General features: G+C 51.9%; 1 protein-coding gene across 11 annotated transcripts in view; it reads right to left on the reverse strand.

Annotated features, from left to right (window-relative positions):
- Positions 1-20,133, reverse strand: part of VGLL4 (vestigial like family member 4) — a 156,550-nt gene that overhangs the window by 20,311 nt on the left and 116,106 nt on the right. For all 11 annotated transcript variants that reach the window (XM_070776873.1, XM_070776876.1, XM_070776871.1 and 8 more), the window contains one exon: positions 16,115-16,304. In XM_070776873.1, coding sequence (XP_070632974.1) covers positions 16,115-16,304 — 190 coding nt within the window. The remainder of the gene's footprint in view (positions 1-16,114; positions 16,305-20,133) is intronic.

Raw genomic sequence — 20,133 nt, forward strand, 5'->3', positions numbered from 1 at the left:
CGGGCGCCACCCAACCAGAAACCCCACTTCCAGAGGCAAGGGCCATGGGAGACGTGAGCAAGAATGGAAGCCCAAGAAGCCGCGGAAAGATCACGAACAAAGCAACCCTGTAGACAGCCTCAGTGTCTGCATTTGTTAACAAGGGTTTTTTTGGTCACAAGCAACATCAAACAAGGCTTGCTAGCTGAGGCACAGTGGAGAACCTACTGGAAAGATACTCTGCTACGCTTCTTGGAAACGAAACAAGAGGCAAACAACCAGTGCTCGATAAGAGAAAAGGAGGGGGAGCCCTGGGAGCAGGGGCAACCGGAGGAGGAAGGCGCCCGGGTCTGGGCAAGAGGCCCGCCTGGGGACACCCCGCCACCCCCCGCCACCCCACCAGGCGCTCCAAGTTCAGGTGAGAGAACCCACAGTCACCAGCCCGGGTCCCACATCCTCGCCCACCTCCATCACAGCAGCACCGCGGACTTGACATCAGGGCTCAGAAACTCGAGAAAGCAGACATCCAGTGGGCTTCCCAGGTGGCAGCCGTAGTACAGAACCTGCCTGCTGACACCAGAGGCGTTGCATTGAGATCTAAGATCTTGGTTCGATCCCTGGGTCGGGAAGATCCCCTGGAGAAGGGAATAGCAACCCACTCTGGTATTCTTGCCTAGAGAATCCCATGGACGGAGGAGCCTGGTGGGCTACAGTCCATGCTGTCGCAGAGTCTGATACGACTGAAGTGACTTAGCAGGAGCACTGTGCTGCTGAAAAGTCAGAGCCCAACCCTTCCCTCCAGCTCCCCTGCTCCCCGAAATGCTATGAGTTCCCACAGTCAATAGCAGTCACCTGAGCTTTGAATGAGTTATTTCTAAGAGACTGAGGTCTCACAGGAAAGTGGGCTATTAAGAGTTCTGCAGGTTTAAGAAGAGAGGACAAGGGCAATGCCCCTCCTCTGCTGTGAACGAGGGAAGGTGCTGGGTTGTTGGGTTTTTTTAATTCCTTTTTTTTTTTTAAAGTAAAAGTGTTGGAATTGTTGGCTAGAAAAAGAAACGAGCCTTTGGGCAGCAACAGAAGTACAGGAAAAGGTGCTGAGTTTTATCTTGGAGCTCGCAGGGACATTTACGTCTGTTTCTTACTGCTCAGCCATGTCCCGTTCCTGACAGACCCTGATGCTGGGAAAGACTGAGGGCAGGAGAAGGGGGCAACTGAGGATGTGATGGTTGGATGGCATCACCGACTCTATGGACACGAGTTTGAGCAAGCTCCGGGAGTTGGTGATGGACAGGGAGGCCTGGCGTGCTGCAGTCCATGGGGTCGCAAAGAATCAGATGCGACTGAACAACAGTGTCCTGTTCCAATTGCTTCTCCTCCTCCTCCAACTTGACTTCCCTTCCCCATCATTTCTGAACTCACGCTCCCCCCCAACCCGTCCTGTGTAACAGCCACTCACATCCCGAAACGTGGTTCATTTATCACGTAGGATGTCATCACTCCTAGTGTGGACAGACAGGCTCCCTGCCGTGGGTCCAGCTGGTTCCAAAGGGTGACCTCTGAAGGAGGGACACCCAGGGTCATCCCTGCCCAGGTCCCCGCTTCCCTCGCCCCCCAACCACCCACCCTGCAACACAGGGAAAGCTATCCTCGATCAAAGATCACTGGAAGGCACGACAACAAAACCCTATCTAACTGCACCCTGAATTGAAAAGAAAACACCCAGGGAGGCACTGCTGAAGGCAAACACACGTGGGGTGTTAGACGGCATCGCTGTCTGCGGCACACACCAGACAGAAAGCGAACGGGGCCGCAGGGTTCACAACTAGTGAACACACGCGTGTGCTCGGTACTGGTTGTTTTCTGTCTGTGGATCCCAACTCTTCCCGAAGCTGGCGGGAGGGGCGCTGGGAGGACAGCAGGTCACACGACCACCAGATGCGGTGGCGTAGGCGGCCAGGGGCGTGAAGGGGAGCCCAGGAGACGGTGGTGAGCGCCATGCCACACACGCTAAGGCGCCCCGGGCAGTGACAGTGCTGTTTTCAAGACGGACGTTTCGAGGCGGGAGGGCCACCCAGGCTGCCCACCGTGGGTCCGGGGACGTCTCTTCCCACACCGTGTGGAGCTGGCACAAAGGCGGGCGTTTGGGTATCTTCCTAACATAACCGTGGTCAAGGAGACTTGTGCGGACTGACAGTCCAAGGAAGCCATCTAAGGAGAATAATTCTGGGCAAGGGAGTTTAGGACAAATCACCGCAGTCCCTGCAGGTCACCCTGAAGAGCCTGGGTTTTATCTCACTGTCAAAAAGGAGCTAGAGCCACTGCCCACCCATGAACACGGCCACGCCCTCCACAGAGGCGCTCAAGACACACAGGCTGATCACGGAGCCACGTGCCCATCACGCCTTTCACCAACGTCTCTACTGCCAAGGTCGCTCCTGTGTCTCGGAGAAGAGGGAGCCTCCCGTTAGTCGCCTGACATAACCTGCTCTGGGGCTAACACACCTGAAGTTGTTGCTGTTGAGTTGCTCAGTCATGTCTGACTGCGATCCCGTGGACTGTAGCCCACCAGGCTCCTCTGTCCATGGGATTCTCCAGGCAAGTGCTAGAGTGGGTCACCATTTCCTTCTCTGGGCCATCTTCCCGACCCAGGGATCAAACCTGTGTCTCCAGCACTGGCAGGCGGGTTCTTTATCACTGATCCCAGGGAGCCCAATACCCAAAGTGGTCTCCCACAAATAAACACCACAGTTCTATTGTAAGATAGCTGAAAAACATTTTAGCTTTGAGAACCTTTTAGGTAGATCTGGGAAGACTCCAAAAGGAGTAAACACTTGGGCAGGGGTTTGCTTGCTTTTCTAGTGTGGACAGAACTAACTCTCTCCACTGAGAAGAAGGGTCCAGCCATCCCCCTAACCTGCGAGAGGCCCCCATCTGAACTGGATCTCTCCCTTCCATACACCTCACCCGATGCCCACACTGGGATCCAAGCGAGGTACATAGGCAGAAACAGAAAGAAGAGCAGGGGGGATTCATTCACACAGTAAACTCTGGAGGCTTATTACTCGCAGTCAACAACTGGGTAAGAGCATTTGATCCAAAACTTGCATCTCAAGCAGAGGCAGTGATCCAGATTATACGAAGCGTGCATGTGCCCAGATACTAGGGACCTGCACATTTCTGCTTGTGGGGGGCGCAGACTGTGGGGAGACAGCGGGGAGGAGCGGTAAGGAAAGCAGGGGAAGCAGCGGGAGTGGGAGTCTGTCCCAGGGGTGAGGGGGGGTGGGTCTCTGAACTAAACATCAAGGGTTCACAGGAAAAAAACACAGGCACAGGAAGAGGTGCCACTCAGGACTTACCACGTGTTTGAAAGTCATTCTCACCATCCCTTCCAAACGGAAGGATGTCGACAGTGCACTCAGAGTGACACGTTTCTCGTGAACGCTTCCTTACTGCTTGGAAGGCCTGGGGCACCGTGCTGAGTGTGGGTGGGACAGACCTGGGTCAGGAGCAGCAAAGCGTTGTTCTGTACACAGAAGCGTCTGCGGCGACGCAGCAGGAACCCCCCATTGCCGAGAGGAGGAGGCAGGAACAGGGACCGAGGACGGGGGTGGGCATGCCTCAGCAGCGGGTCAGAAGCTCCTGCAGGCGGGGGTCTGCTCAGAGTTCCCTGGGGCTGCCTAGGGGCCCCGGCAGAGTTCCGAGCAGAGAGGAAAGCTCCAGAAACCTTCCTTAGCATTTAAGTGCCAAGACCAGTAAGGAGGGCGCTGCCGTGGGAACGCGGGTCTAAGCCACGGCCACGGCCAGGAGCCTCCCAGAGGACACCCAGGGCGACCAGATTTCACCAGGGGCAGCAATGATCACACGTGGGAAAGTAGACGGAAGAGATGGCGGTGACTCCAGGGCAAGTGGAAACACCCCGCCATGGAGACAGGGGCAGGCCTGGCTAAGCGCTGGTGGAGACAGGAACCTCTGAGGTCGACGCCAGTGGGGCAGCTCTGCAGGTGGGGGGACCGGGGGGACACACAGTGCCACGGAGGCACACAGCTCCGTGGGCACGGAGGCTGAGCCCTGGCCAGGCACAAAGGCCTGGGAACCCTCCACCTCCAGTGGGCGTTCACGCCGGGACCTGGCCCATGTGCTCCCTCCAGGGCTTGGTACAGTAAGCAGGATGGGGCCCGCAACACGCGGTGACGACGAGCCTGTGAGAGCGCCTAGGTGCAGGAGCCAGATTACCAGGAGGGGGGCCTGCGAGGGCAAGAGAGGGGGCGAGGAAGCTGGGCAAGGGGTCCCCCGGGCCTGGGGTCGTGAGGGCACCAGGGAGGGGCGGATGGGAGTTCCGTGACCGCTGACGCTCGGGATCACAGCCCTGGACTGGGGTGCGGATGCGGAAGGGGAGACGCTCTGTTCCCTGGAAACAGCTCAGAGTGGAGAAGCCAGCATCGGAAGGCCGGGGAGGGGCACACCGTCAGGGAGAAGGGGCTGGGCTCCCCCATCTCTCCGGCCTCAGGGACTCTCCCTGGAAGACCCAGCATGGAAGCTGGCACCCAGCAACCCCAAATCAAGGGATCGCGTCGTCACCAATCTAAGCCCTATGGCACCTGAGCCTCGCGCGTGTGCACATTTCTTTGAGACCAGATAAGATGCCCACATGGCCTGGCAAGCATGCTCCCTAGAATATTGCTGACAGGGCTCATGACTAGAGGATCCCACGGCGAGTCACGCTGGGGATTCCCTGCACCCCAGACTCTCAGAGCCAGCCTCACGCCCACCACACGGGCAGACCCCGGAGCCCGGGTCAGGTGCTTCCCAAACTCTGGCTGGGGAACACTCTCCCCATCCTTCGAGCACTGAGGCAAGATGGTCCTCAATGGGCAACGGTGCTCCAAGTCCTGGAGCGGTCCTAAGGATACAACTCCTGAGGAGCGGTCCTGAGGATACAACTCCTGAGGGGCGGTCCTGAGGATACAACTCCTGAGGGGCTGTCCTGAGGATACAACTCCTGAGGGGCGGTCCTGAGGATACAACTCCTGAGGGGCGGTCCTGAGGATACAACTCCTGAGGGGCGGTCCTGAGGATACAACTCCTGAGGGGCGGTCCTGAGGATACAACTCCTGAGGGGCGGTCCTGAGGATACAACTCCTGAGGAGCGGTCCTGAGGATACAACTCCTGAGGAGACAGAAAAGCCCAAACCCTCCCTGGACAGGCTCAACCACAGGGACAGGCTGGGGGAGCAAAGAGGGTGGAGCCGACGACGGGCCCCCTAGTAAGTGCCCCGACCCACTAGGAGCTCCTGGGGTCTTGTCGAGGGAAGGCAGGCGGGAGGCAGAGAAGTCAGAGGAGAGTGCAGGGGAGCAAACTCCACTTCCTGCGGGCCTCCGGTGCGGCCAGGGACGCGAGAGAGAGAGGAGTGGGAAGACAGACGGGGGTGGAGGCAGAGGCAGACAGCATGTGTGCCTGAACCCAAAGCTTTAGTGAAGACGCTAGGGGACCGCACACTGCCGTTTATGAAACAAAAACTACCCCACACGCAGAACTCAGGGCTCGGACACGCAGGGACGCAGGAGGCGACGGGTTTATAGGTGAGATCCTAGGGGAGAGTCCAGGAAGCACCCCGACTCTCACGCGAGGCCACTTCTGAGCAGTCCTCCTGGTCCTCAGGCAGGAGTGCCAGGCCCTGACCTCATGACAGGCTGGCTCTGCGTCCTCAGAGCAGCAAGGCAGATGGTCCGACCGCGTGGACACAGGGCTGCTGTCGGTGTCCCCAGCTCAGAAGCATCTTCACGCAAACAGCGCCCGGAAAACCCGGAGAGTCAAGGCAGGAGGGGGAACCAAACCCTGTGTGGTTTTGTTTCCTCAACTTCTCAACAAACGCCTCTGACTTAATCCATCCACCAAAAACACTCCCCATCCCCAACTTTAGGGTCGTCTTTAAACAGTGTCTTCACACATGCTAATGAGGCTTCCCCAACAGGCCCCAAAGGCCCTTCAGCGCCTCTCTAGGAAACCAGTCCTCCTTTCTCAAGGTCCTCGGCCCAACGTTCACAAGCTCTGTGAAACGGAGGCGCCCAGAGGTCCGCGGAACAGACAAGAAGGGACCCGTGACGAGAGCGCTGGGTTCTGCTGCCCTGACTGCTGGCACGCTTGGCATTTCTTCACCCTGCGTGTCATCCGGCCAGAAGAAACCCAGGGCAGGGCGGCCGTCGGCCTGCCCAGCTCTCGGCAAAGACTCTTAAGGCAGAAACGCTGCCTGCTGGGAAAAGGCTGATGTCAGCTCTTAAGAGCACGGCTCCCCGGCTCGGATAAGGAGGTCTTTGTTTTCGGCTGAACTGTGAAAATGAGAAAATGCCTCCAGCCTGACAAACAAGAAACCCACACAACACAGGTCAGGCCTGTGACCTTTCTTTAAAGGTACCACACTTCATTAGCAAAACACTCGCAGGCAGCACACAGCTGTGCCTTTAAGGGCCTGCAGAGCAGCGGGAAAACCACCTTTGCTTCCACCCCAGGCAGGCAGCAAACCCCACCCCACCCCCAGGGCAGGGCCAAGGCAGCCCCACCAGAAGCACTTCTTAGGCTCCACCTCCCTGAACCAAAGCCTTCATTAAAGATCCAGGCTCCCTTCTCCTGTTCCTTTCAAAATGAATACACATACTTGCTAGACACTAAGGAGGATTTCAGAGTTAGTTATTTAGGATAACTGAAACTAAAGGCCATAAAATATCCTCTTAAACCCCAGAACACTTGTGGGAAGACACGCACGCCTGTGTGTTGAAAGCACAGAAGATAGAATCTGGGGGCTAAAACTTCCCAAGTTCAGACGATGCCAAGAAGGATGTGGGAGACAAAGAGAGAATGCACATAGTTTGAGGGATTCTATTTCAAGAATTCTTGATTTATGGAATCTGGAGAGGGGAAAGAAAAAGTGTCTTCACGTATTTAAAGCAGATCATAAAATGCCCTGGCCTGAACGTTTTAGGCTAAGGCTGGAAAGATCCCCTGGAGAAGGGAAAGGCTACCCACTCCAGCATTCTGGCCTGGAGAATTCCATGGACTGGATAGTCCATGGGGTTGCAAAGAATCGGACACGACTGAGCGACTTTCACTTTCTATTGGTCTGATAATATTGGTGATGGCTCAGCAGGTAAGGGCTTCCCTGGTAGAAAGCCCTTATCAGCTGGTAAAGAATCTGCCTGCAACGCAGCAGACCCGGTTCAATCCCTGGGTTGGGAAGATCCCCTGGAGATGGGAAAGGCTGCCCACTCCAGTATTCTGGCCTGGAGAATCCCATGGACTATATAGTCCATGGGGTAGCAAAGAGTCAGACACAACTGAGTGACTTTCACTTTCACTAAGTAAAGAATCTACCTGCAATGCAGAAGACACAGGAGATGTGGGTTTGATCCCTGGCTTGGGAAGATCCCCTGGAGGAGGAAGAGGCAACCCACTCCAGTATTCTTGCCTGGAGAATCCCATGGAGAGAGGAGCCTGGTGGGCTACAGTCCATGGGGTCACAGTCAGACATGACCGAGCAACTGAGCACACAGAGAGACCTTAGACAAGAACACGATTCCAACAGCCCTTTCCTGAGCACGAAGGAGGAAACCCTTCCCGGCTTGCGTGGGGCTCTCACCTGCACAGAGACCCCATTCCATTCGGTGTCTTCAGGGGGAGGGGGAGCAGCAGCACCCCTGAAGGGAAGCCTCGCCATGCAGGGCGGATGGACCCGCCTCGCTCTCTCAGTTAACCACAAGCCCTTCCTCACCGAGGCCCCTGCACCCAGCCACTGCTGCCCCGGCGGCCTACTCTCCGCCTGCCATTGCCCGGAATCCTTCCGTTGGGTTGAGAACGCGCGCACAGCACATCATCCCAAACCACAAGGCGTTAAGGTCCTGTATCAGCCAATTCACAGCTGCTGGACACGTGTGCCTTTCAGTATGGCTCTAAGATGGTTCCTAAGAGCGCTGGCTGCAGGAACAGCCAGCCTGGGTTTTGATTCCTGGCTCTGTTACCAACCAGCTAGCTTCGTGACCTCAAGCAAGTTACAACCTCTCAGTTTTACCACCTGCAAAAGAGGGGCAATCACAGGATCTCAGAGCTGAGATGACGCACGGAGTGATCATGCCCACGGAGCACTCAGCACAGTGCTCAGTACACAATCAGGCTTGACAGCCAGTCACGGTCATGACCAAGCCCTAATACAAAGGCTCTCGTGATTCTCTGGATCCTGGGAATCCTGATCTATAACCACTCTCAGGAATGAAAAGTCTGACCCTCTCCAAGGCTTATGTAGACATGGACACAGCACTAACACGCTCTGCCTGTAAATACATATTACTGTTTACATAATAAATACATGTGACTGCTTACCCTTAAAGCCCTAGTTGCTAGTATGTCGAGGTACAAAAATAGCCCCAAGTTTCCAATTTCCTCTAGGTCTAGTTGGTTTTTTTTTTTTAATTACACTACAGTTGATTTTGGGTTTCCCTCGTAGCTCAGTTGATAAAGAATTGGCCTGCAATGCAGGAGACCCCAGTTCGATCCCTGGGTCAGGAAGATCCCCTGGAGAAGGAAATGGCAACCCACTCCAGTCTTCTTGCCTGGAGAATCCCATGGCCAGAAGACCCTGGCGGGCTACAGTCCACGGTGGTCGCACAGTCGGACACAACACACACAGACATACTGTTCTCCACAGTGGCCGCAGCAGTCTCCATTCCCTCCGGCTCTAGTTTTAAATTGAAATGAGGAATTGCTTCCTCTACTTTCATGAAGTCTGTGGAATGAACAGTCCCTTGGTAAAGCATGCCCATACACATCCCCACTAAAGGTACTAAAGAGATACAAGAAATGGAGACTCAAAGGGAGTGTGGTGATGCTGCCAAGGAACACGGAGACACTGGACTAGACGCTCCTGCACACCCGAGGTGCCATCTATACCATCGACCCTACTGCAGGGAAAATGCTCGTTTTAGTCAGTAATCAGTGAGGCTTCTTTGTTTTAGCAGAGCTGCTATTACATGCCCAGAACTTGATTTCAAAGGGCTTCCTCCAACTTGCTGGTCACTCTGTAGGAATTACTGGTTTTGAGCCTGGTTTTCCCCCCCTTTTTCTGTTCATTCCTACGGGGTCAGGAGGGAAGTGACTAAGGCCAAGGGAGGAAAAAACAGAGAATAAGCAAGGGAGAAGGAAGAGGAGAGAAGGGAGGAGACCAGCAGCAGAGAACCCTACCCTGGAGAAGCACTCAAGGACTCGAGGGAGACCTCGACAGCACGGCCGCGGCGGGGAGACAGCCTCGGGGGCCACGGGTCACCCTGGGCAGGAGCTCAGAGTAGCAGCACCGCCAGGGGGGCGGGGGTCCTTTGCGGGGCCCTGCCTCCTTCAGCGTGAACTGTTAACATGGGCTGGGCGGGCGCAGCCCTCACGGCACCAGGCCAGTGACCGAGGCTCTGACCTCAGCGGGCGCTTAGGGCTTTTGCCCCGCTCGGAGGCCAGGGGCAACTACTCAGCACGTGTACACGCCACTGATCACAAAGAGCTCCTCCTCCCACGGGGTATGAGCTCAGGACGCACAGTCTCCAGACAGTGGGTCTCATTTTCAGTTCAACACAGGGATGATTTAGCACCTGTCACACGCCACACACGAGAAGGCTCAAGTGTCACCCTAACGGTGTGATGTCCGTCTTTTAGCGGCATGTCACCCCGTCTCAGGTGAGATGCAGGTGTGACATGATCACGTGATGACTGCTTTCAGTGCTGCAGTTAATCCCAGCTCGATCGCTGTCACTTTGGACACATTATCCTCTCAATTTCAGCTTCTGACACACACACACATACCCCCCGCCCCCCATCTTAAAGGGACACATTGGCTGTGAGGGTTAAATGAGGTAACACACAAAGCGTCTGGCAGAGGGAGGGTCAGCACAGAGGAAGCACTCAGTACACACATTCCCTTCCTCTCACAGGTGACAGTGAACAGGTCATACATCCATCACTCGCACACACAGGTGGAAACGGGGGAGACGGCACTCTTCAGCACACAGCTCTCACCAGGCTCTACCAGCCAAGCAGCCTACACCAAGTCTCAAAACCAGTATAAATTTAGCACGCATCAACTGTTAAGCCCTCAGGAGTTTTAAACTGTATTACAAATACACAAGATGTCACAAATGGACAACATTATCCACTGCAACAGTATTATTATAAAAAATTAAACATCTGAACAAAGGGGACTGGCTGGACCAACCTTGGCGCATGCACGCCATGGAGTACTACGCAGCCATGAACAAGAATGAGGACCTGGCATGAAGAGATGTCCGTGATGTATCACTGAAAATACCTGAGCTCAAGCGAATATATAAAATATGACACTTTGTGTGTAAGAAATAAAGGCACAGAAAATATTCACATACCTGCTTATTTCCACACACACACACGAAGGGTAATCACCTCCAGGGGAGGGCACAAAAGTGGTGAAGGACACAGGGAGGGGGTAGTACTTCTCTAGTACTTTTCAGTATGGTTTTGACTTTTTTTTCTTTCAGTCTTATTGAGATATAACTGACGAGACATCACTGTGAAAGTTCAAGGTATACAGCAGAATGACTCACATATATGCTGATTCGATTACACAATCCTGGCTTCTAGAAGCATGCTAATATTTTACATATTCAAAAAGTGAAATCAACAAGGATGGAAAAAAATCTCCAATTGAGTGCCAACAAACAAAGAGATTTTAATAAACACAACACTGAAAGGGGTGGGAAAGTAACTTTTGAAGTTGGTATTAATACTTCAAAGAGGCTACTGTAATTACACCCTCGGCAAGGTCAGTTTAGTCACTCAGTCGTGTCTGACTCTTTGCAACCTCATGGACTGCAGGACACCAGGCTTCCCTGTCCATCATCAACTCCCAGAGCTTGCTCAAACTCATGTTCATCGAGTTGGTGATGCCATCCAGCCATCTCATCCTCTGTCATCCCCTTCTCCTCCTGCCTTCAATCCTTCCCAGCATCGGGGTCTTTTCTAATGAGTCAGTTCTTCACATCGGGTGGCCAAAGTATTGGAGTTTCAGCTTCAGCATCAATCCTTCCAAGGGACTCTTAAGAGTCCTCTCCAACACCACAGTTCAAAAGCATCAATTCTTCAGCACTCAGCTTTCTTTATAGTCCAACTCTCAAATCCATACATGACTACTGGAAAAACCACAGCTTTGACTAAACAGACTTTTGTTGGCAAAGTCATCTCTGCTTTTTAATACGCTGTCTAGGTTGGTCATAGCTTTTCTTCCAAGGAGCAAGCGTCTTTTAATTTCATGGCTGCAGTCACCATCTGCAGTGATTTTGGAGCCCAAGAAAATAAAGTCTTCCATGTTTCCCCATCTATTTGCCATCAGTGATGGGACTGGATGCCATGATCGTTTTTTGAACATTGAGTTTTAAGCCAACTTTTTCACTCTCCTCTTTCACTTTCATCAAGAGGCTCTCTTTAGTTCTTCTTCTCTTTCTGCCATAAGGGTGGTGTCATCTGCATATCTGAGGTTACTGGTATTTCTCCCAGCAATCTTGATTCCAGCCCAAGTTTCATCCAGCCCAGCATTTCGCATGATGTACTCTGCATAGAAGTTAAATAAGCAGGGTGACAATACACAGCCTTGACGTACTTCTCTCGCTGTTTGGAACCAGTCTGTTGTTCCATGTCCAGTTCTAATTGTTGCTTCTTGACCTGCATTCAGATTTCTCAGAAGGCAGGTACGGTGGTCTGGTATACCTATCTCTTTCAGAATTTTCCAGTTTTTTGTGATCTACACAGTCAAAGGCTTTGGCATAGTCAATAAGGCAGAAGTAGATTTTTTTCTGGAACTCTCTTGCTTTGTCAATGATCCAACAGATGTTGACAATTTGATCTCTGTTTCCTCTGCCTTTTCTAAATCCAGCTTGAACATCTGGAAGTTCACGGTTCACATACTGTTGAAGCCTGGCTTGGAGAATTTTGAGCATTACTTTGCTAGCGTGTGAGATGAGTGCAATTGTGCAGTAGTATGAACATTCTTTGGCATTGCCTTTCTTTGGGAGTAGAATGAAAACTGACCTTTTCAGCCCTGTGGCTACTGAGTTTTCCAAATTTGCTGGCATATGGAGTGCAGCACTTTCACAGCATCATTTTTTAGGATTTGAAATAGCTCAACTGGAATTCTATCACCTCCGGGAGCTAACTCCGGGAGCTCTGTTCATAGTGACGTTTCCTAAGGCCCACTTGAGTTCACATTTCAGGATGTCTGGCTCTAGATGAGTGATCACACCATCATGGTTATCTGGGTCATGAAGATCTTTTTTGTATAGTTCTTCTATACAAAAAGAGTTCCTCAGCACAGGGAAGGGAAAAAAACCTACAGATCTTAAACTCTTCTTAGCAGGTTTGTTTTTCAGAATGGCAAGCGTGCAGCAATTCTGCCACTCTGACGGGTACCGCAGGACGGAACACTAAAGGAGTCGATGCTGGAATCATGGAGACATGAAGATGGATTGGGAGAGGGGAGGAAGAGCTCTGCGGAGTTGGATTAGAATTGCAGTATTAAAGTGAACCCAGGACTCCCCAGCTCCTTCCACTGAGTTTAGAAACCAAGCTTTCTGTGATGGCAGAAATGTTCTGTGTGTGCGCTGTCTGATGTGGTAGCCAAGAGCCACGTGTGGCTATAGAGCTGGAAATGGGGCTAGTGTGACTGAGGAACTGAGTTTTTAACTTTATTTAAAGTGAAATGTGAACTGTCACAAGCAGCCATTGTCTACTATTAACACACGAAACAACTCACGTCTAGAGGCAGTGACACCACAGTAACACCCAGCACCAAGATCTCGGCTTCTAAAGACCATTCCCCACTGAACGGAATCAGACCCCCTGCTCCGCCCGGCCCCGAGAAATGGCTGATTCAATGGCTGGTGCAGAAAGCTTACAAGATAAGCATGTGGTCTGCCAGAAAGCAACAAAGGGCTTCAAGGAGGGGGAGGGGCTCATCTCAGAAGGACACATGAGGCAGTTGCAGGGGCTCTTATCTGCCAAAATCAGGGAGTTACAACTCACCTAAGAAAAAAGGAGCCCTGGAGTCCATACGAATGACAGACAGGTGACAGGAGAGCTCGTCCACATCAGCTCATGCTTGAAAACCAGGGTCACAGATGAAATGACTTAGGAAATTCGTTCCCGTAAGACGAATCCCACCCTAACCCTTGCCTCATACCTTAATCCTCTTTCTTTCTAAGTGGCAGACAGAGTACTTTCCACTTCCCAAACAAGACATTCATGTTCTTAACGCTTTTCTTAGGCAATAAAAAAAAATCAGAACAAACAAACAAACCAAAAATATTCTCAGGGTCACCCTTTCAATAAGCAGTTCAAATGACCTGGAATTCTCAATTTCCAAATTCTGGAGAAATCACTAGGGGAACCTCTGCTCTCTCCCCTTCCTTCCCTAAAGAAAGCAGAAGACAGTCAGTCATACTCTGCATAAGCTTCCTACCCTGCCTCAAGCTCGCTCCAGTGGAAAATAACTCAATATGATGGTTATGTGAAATGCAGCCAAGCATACATCTTTGAGACCCCCCTCTTCTCCGCATGTCTAGAGGAGGAAATGGCAACCCACTCAAGTGTTCTTGCCCGGAAAATCCCATGAACAGAGGAGCCTGGCGGGCTATAGTCCATGGGGTCGCAAAGAATCAGACGCGACTGAGCACCTGTCCTCTTCATAACGAATCTGCAGGTTAGTATAGAAAACGTTCAGGCACCGGAAATAAAAAGGAGCGGGATGCACTGCAGTTTAAATGGCAAACGTTCCAGCAAATCAAGCAACGCACTTACTAAGCATCCTACCTCACGAAGTCCTAAGAGGAGAAGTATCTTTTAAACCTGCCTCCAAAACTAATCATCCGGCTCTTGGAAAACACTGTGCATGGCAAACGTCTCACCAAATCAAGCAACGCACTTACTAGCTACGCTACCCCATGGAGCCATAAGGGAAGTTATCTTTTACACTTGCCTGTAAAACTAGTCATTCGGCTCTTAGAAGACAGGCACAGAAACCTCAGTAATGTTACTGTCATGAGGAGCTACCCCTCGGCGAACAAGTAACGCTGCACGTCTTCCGTCTCTAAGTCCCGGGGGTTGGCCTGGGGGGCGCTGCCTTTTCTGATCTTCTAAACCTATGGTATGAGGACATCAATTGTGAGTTGCATGTGAACTCTGCAACTCTTTGTCTATTACCGGCACTTTAAATTTTTACAGTGTCATCACAGAACCGGTGCATCATATTTGCAACCACAAGATCATTTTCTAAATGCTTTGACATTCTAATAACATCAGTAACAATGGAAGCTCTGCTTACCAGCTGCCAGGCGCTGCACCCAGCACTCATCCTGTGCGAACGGAACCTGCTCCCACCGAGAAATAAGCAAGCGGGGATGAATGTGAACCCATAACCCAGTTATGACTTTCAAACATCACATTCGCCATTAACAGTGCTCTGGTTTCCCATCATCACTGATATCTGAGTAATGGACTCTAATAATAAAAGCAATAACTCTCATCAATTGTCTATTGTACTGTGCCCAACTCCGTGCATATTTCCACTCTACTGCTCACAACTGTTCTACACATGAACTTACAGCCACACCACTGTAGAGAAGGGTACCAGGCCCAGATAAATGAAGTGACTGTCCAAAGCCATGCTGGTAAGTAGCAGACCTGGGATTTTAACTAAGGCGTGTTTGATCACAAAACACACTATCTCACAGCCAACTCCCCCTTTTTTTTTAAAAAAAAAAAAAAGATCAAATATCTCTTATTTGGGTTTAGGGAAAGAGAGGATTCCTAGTGACAAAAGAATGAACTGCAAACAGTTGAACGCCTAGCATCTAAGTTATGAGCCTCCCTTGTTTGCAAGAGGTCATTGTTGTGCAGAGCCTTACTGCTGGATTCCTGATCGTAGCAAATTCCAGGGCTCCAGACTGCAGGCTCAGCCTCTGACTAACACTACAGTGATTTACCGAGGATAAATACCACTGTCAGGCTGTCTTATGACTGCACACACAATCCAGCGCACTGGAATGCCGGAGATGCCGAGGGCTGCTGGCGCGCTCGGCGCCCTCGGACCACGCGAGGTCCCCTCCAGACTGAGCTCCACGCTCCTGCCAGCAAACAGCAGCATCGTCGGAAGAACTGGGGAAGCCGAGCATCCTGAATGATCGCTGCGCGCTAACTCACGCGTGTAGAGGGGAAAGGAACAGGGCCGTTCACCTCCGCTCTCTGCCGAGACCCCAGACTCTGACCATACCCACCCTCGCGCGACGGCCAGAACAGCCTCCCTGCAGCAGGGGGGTCTCTGAGTCCAGCAAACATACGAAGCAGTATCCACTCCGTCCGCAGGGTGTGCATGTGAGAAACACAATGGGGGGGTGGGGGGAGCAAAAATAGGGCACACGGAAGCACGCGGGTTTCCCAGCACAAATGTGGTGATGTCACAGAGTCCAGCTCTCATCTCAACAAAAGAGGACACTGAGGCAACTCGCGTGCAGCCTGCAGGGCGCGGGCACAGACAGGGGAGCAGCACCCCCCCAAACCGGCCCCAGGACCACCGGCCACCTGTGGACCGCTTCTCGGAGGGCGGGAGCCAGCCTGCTCAGACCCAAACACAAAAACCACCCTCTGCCGTGGGAAGGTCTCAGCTGTGTGCCACGAACACGCTGGTGAGCCTGCATGCCTACATCTCAGGCAGCCGCCAATTTCCCAGCCAGGGTCCAGGCGCTGGCCTCTGTGGTCACTGCCCCAGCCCCTAAGGACACTCAGTGGGGACCGGTCCCCCCCCAAGAAGCACCTGGCAGGGACCAGGCAAGGGAGGCAAGTCTCCCCGATCACCTCCCAAAGCCGCTTGAAGCAAGTTACCACTGGTGGGGAATGCAAGCGAACGGCAGACACGTGAGACGGAGGTCACCTCCCCTAAGTTATTAAAACCGGTTAAATGGCCCCTCCAGGCGGGGAGCAGGGGGGACTAGCAGGCACCTTCTCCCTTCAGAGTCGGCAAAGAGCGGCCGGAGAAGCTCCACACAGGCCCATGTGAGCCGGGCCGGCTGCAGAGAAGGGGGGACTTACAGGTGGGGGGCGAAGATGCGACTCATCTTGGAAGCATGATCACCGTCACAATCCAGGTCGTCGTCGCCGGGGTCCACGCTGAACTTCCTCTTGCTGGGACTGATGGGTGGGGGCCCCGTGCGGTGAGCGGTGAGGGCCGAGGCCACCGGGAGGGTCTGCAGCCGGGGCTCCCCTCGGAGAGCAGCTTCACCTGTGCAGAGACAGAGACGTGTCACCAGTCACCAGGCAGGAGAGATGCGCCCGCCCGTCCCCACGACTCCCGGGGGGAAGTTGCTGGAAATGTGATGGGCCGCCCTGGTGTGCTCAGAACGGGCCCAGGCCCGGGGTGAGCTGCCAAGCATCAGACTTTCTACATAAACATGGTTTCCCAGCACAATCGCTCTCTTCTCCCCCAGCTTTACTGAGATATAATTGACATATAACGTTGCACGGGTTCACGGTGAACCCCGTGTTGATCTGATACACTTACAGACCGCAAAAGCATCACCCCCCCTCAGAGCTAACACCTCCATCATCACATCACATAACCATCCTCTCCCCTTCAGCAACTTTTTAGGGTCTAGTTCAAAATAAAAACTTGCAGTAAAGTAACTAGGGAGTGCTGACCATGAACCATCTCAGGAGTTAACTAAAAACATGAAAGGTTTTTTGACTCGTGGGTATTCAACTGCGTATCTTTAAAATTATGACCTAACCGTAGCGTCATTAAAACACTCACCTCACTTCTCTTGCTTGTTACATTTTTATTATGTTTTTGGCACATTAATTTTTTTTTAAGAATAAGGAAATTTTATGGGCTCACAGTTCGCATATTTGCCCCCAATGTTAAAATAAACAAAAATACACGATTTAATGGGAAATAAACTTTTTCTTAGAGTACACTGAAAACCTGCATGTTACAAACACTATTATTATGATGAGCACTAAGTTTCCGTGTGTAATCTGTCACAAGCTAACGCACGGGTGCGGTTCTCAAAAGATTTCCAAAGCCAGACACTCGCATCAGAGTTCACATTTCGATCTGATTCGGCATCTTGGGTGTTTTTCATTCCTGTTTCAGAAAGGCTTTGAACGAAGAGCTAACTTTGGGCCTCCTTATGAATTAAAATAATCATAACCTTTCATTATAAGAATGGTTATGTACCTTCTAACATTTATAATCAAAGGTAATAGTTACTTTTAAGAGCAAACTTCAAGTTTTCTAACTCATGGAAGGGGGAGGGGGAGGGTTTACCTAAAATTCTCACAAATAATAACCCCTCTGTTGTGCTTCTGATATTTGGCCTCTCAGGCTGACCATTTCTGTTTTCACTTGGGTCACCGTGCGAGAGTCATATTGGGATAAAGGCCTGTGGAACCTAAGAAAGGCAACCTCTGTTGCCACACTAATGTTCGTGTCATCACAGATGCGTGGACAGTTCTAAAAGCCGCTCGCCCCACACACACGGCAAGCATGATCCCGTTAGGGAAAGGAGTGAGGGGAATTAAGAAAACACAAGACACCTTCTTCGTGTTGACCAGGAAAAATAAAAACTTTGCCAATTTAGTCAGCAGGATATAAACTAGCAAACATACGGTCACCCATAAGCCACCTCCTGCCAGGATTTCTTTTAAGGGTTCTGGTCCCGAAGCAAACTGGAACTTTCCATCTTAAATAAAATACCTAAAAAAAAACAAGCCCTGGGCTGGCTGGTTACCCTCAGAAATTCAGCAGGATTTTGGTTGACCCTCCACTTCCTGTTAAGTCATTTCTGGTTTAAACAAACAGCACTGCTGATATCTGTACCTCAATAAACCAGAAAATACCCTAAGTCGGCCCCTCCTCCACAGAGCATCAGCAGCAAGGCTAACTTCTGGAGGAGCCCCGGTAAGACCCCCAGGAACTCAGCAACTGCAGACAAAGCCTCAGCCACAAGGCCGAGCGCCAGCGCGCTCCGCCCAGTGTTCCTCCACGTCCTGGGCAGGATACGCGGGCTGAGGAGGACTCCGTGTAGACCCCTGGGCTTTGGGAGCCATTTTGTTAAGACGCCAGATGTGTGGCAACAGTAGTTGCCATGGAGAACTACCACCAAAGCAGCAAAGGAAGAGTCGCTCCCAAAAAAAGGAGGAGTCGCTCATCACACAAGCCTTCGCCGTGACGCGATACGCACAACCCTTGGGGTAAGAATTGCATTCCCGCTGCACTCCCAACTCCCACCCTTGTACAAGTTCTCGGGCTTGTCTGCGTTTAAGTTCATCAAACGGAGGCGCTGGTGTGTGCCTTGGTCCACAGGAATGGGTCTTTTGACAACACTGGAGATGGGGGGACTGGCGGGCAGAGGACCCACAAAGGAAGCACGGGTGGTCCTGCTCCCCATGGGGATCCTCCAGAGACGATGGGGACGTGCCTGCCGTCAGCACTGGACTCCTCTGAGTGACAGGTGTGACCCACTCAAGGTCACATGTGGATGGGTTAACAGTAGCAAGAGCCATGGCCGCTGCCAATCAGACCAACATTCCCCCACTCTGGGCCTCCATCCACCAGAGGGTGGACCAGCTAACATCTCACATTCCTTCACACCCAATTCTGTGGTCCACAATCCTCTAATCTATTAGGTAACCAACCAGCCAACATTTACTGAGACCTTGTGCTGTGTGCGAAGTCGCTTCAGTTGTGTCTGACTCTTTGTGACCCCATGGACTGAAGTCTGCCAGGCTCCTGTGTCCATGGGATTCTCCAGGCAAGAATACTGGAGTGGGTAGGGGGCCGTTTCCTCCTCCAGGGGATTGTCTGGACTCAGGAATCCAACTCCCTCTTCTTACACCTCCCGCACTGGCAGGCAGGTCCTTTACCAATTAGTTGTCAAATACTGAACTAAGACATCAAAACCCCAAGTATGGACCTCCGATCTTACATGGTTTAAAAAAAAAGTGAAGCTACGGTCAAATACGTTTGGAAACCATGAGATTAAACAATTCTCCCAGGAGTCCCTTCTTGACTTTCTAAAGCACGCGTCAGTCTCTAAGAGGGAGACACAGCAGTGGTGCCTTCCATGACCCCACCCCCAGGGCCCCTGCACCTTCTGCAGACTCCGCCTTCCACACGGCCCCACCCTCACCCCAACAGCCAGGGGCTCTCCAGGCACTGACAAAACACAATCCAGGATGCTCCAGCGCACACAATCAACATCTGGTCCCAACTATGCTTCCCAGGTGTGTTCCCAAGCATTCCTCTTTCTAGGCTTTGAAAAATCTCAGCCCTAAAAGTTAACCAGTCACCACACAACACGGAGAACTCACGATCTTTACCCGGGTTCTCCCCCTAATCTTCTGGTATTGAATCCGATACATAAGGCCAACTAAAAATGCCACCTCCTTCAGGCTGCCTTCCTCGATTCCTCGATCTGAAAGTCACCTCTTTTCCTGACACACAGAAATCTATCACTACGGCCCTTCCCACTTGGTTTTGTGCCCCTTGAAGTAAGGGACACTGTATTCATTTCCTATCCTCGGAGCACAGACCACAACGTGTTCCACACAGCAGAGGGTCACGATATCCTGACAATGTGTGTATGAGGCCAGGATGGCCAGGTACAGAGTTTGGGGATATGTTAAAGATTAAAAAATAGTAGAATAAGGATTTTTTAAAGATCAATTTGAGTATATATTTATATGAAGAACTCTTAAAATTCAGTAACAGAAAGATAACCCAAATTAAATACAGGAAAGGATCTGAATAGAACCTTCTCCAAAGAAGGTCTACAAATGACCAGTAAGCAAGCACGAGGAAACATCTTCAATATAACCAGTCGTGCGTGACAGTCGCTCCAGTCGTGTCCGACTCTGGGCGACCCCATGGACAGCAGCCCACCAGGCTCCTCATTCCTTGGGATTCTCCAGGCAAGAATACTGGAGTGGGTTGCCATGCCCTCCTCCAGGGGACCTTCCCAACCCAGGGATCGAACCTGCGTCTCTGAGGTCTGCGTGCATTGGCAGGCGGGTTCTTTACCACTAGCGCCACCTGGAAGTCCAACCAGCCG

Source organism: Bos indicus, chromosome 22, assembly GCF_029378745.1.
Source record: "Bos indicus isolate NIAB-ARS_2022 breed Sahiwal x Tharparkar chromosome 22, NIAB-ARS_B.indTharparkar_mat_pri_1.0, whole genome shotgun sequence".
NCBI classification, from domain to species: domain Eukaryota; kingdom Metazoa; phylum Chordata; class Mammalia; order Artiodactyla; family Bovidae; genus Bos; species Bos indicus.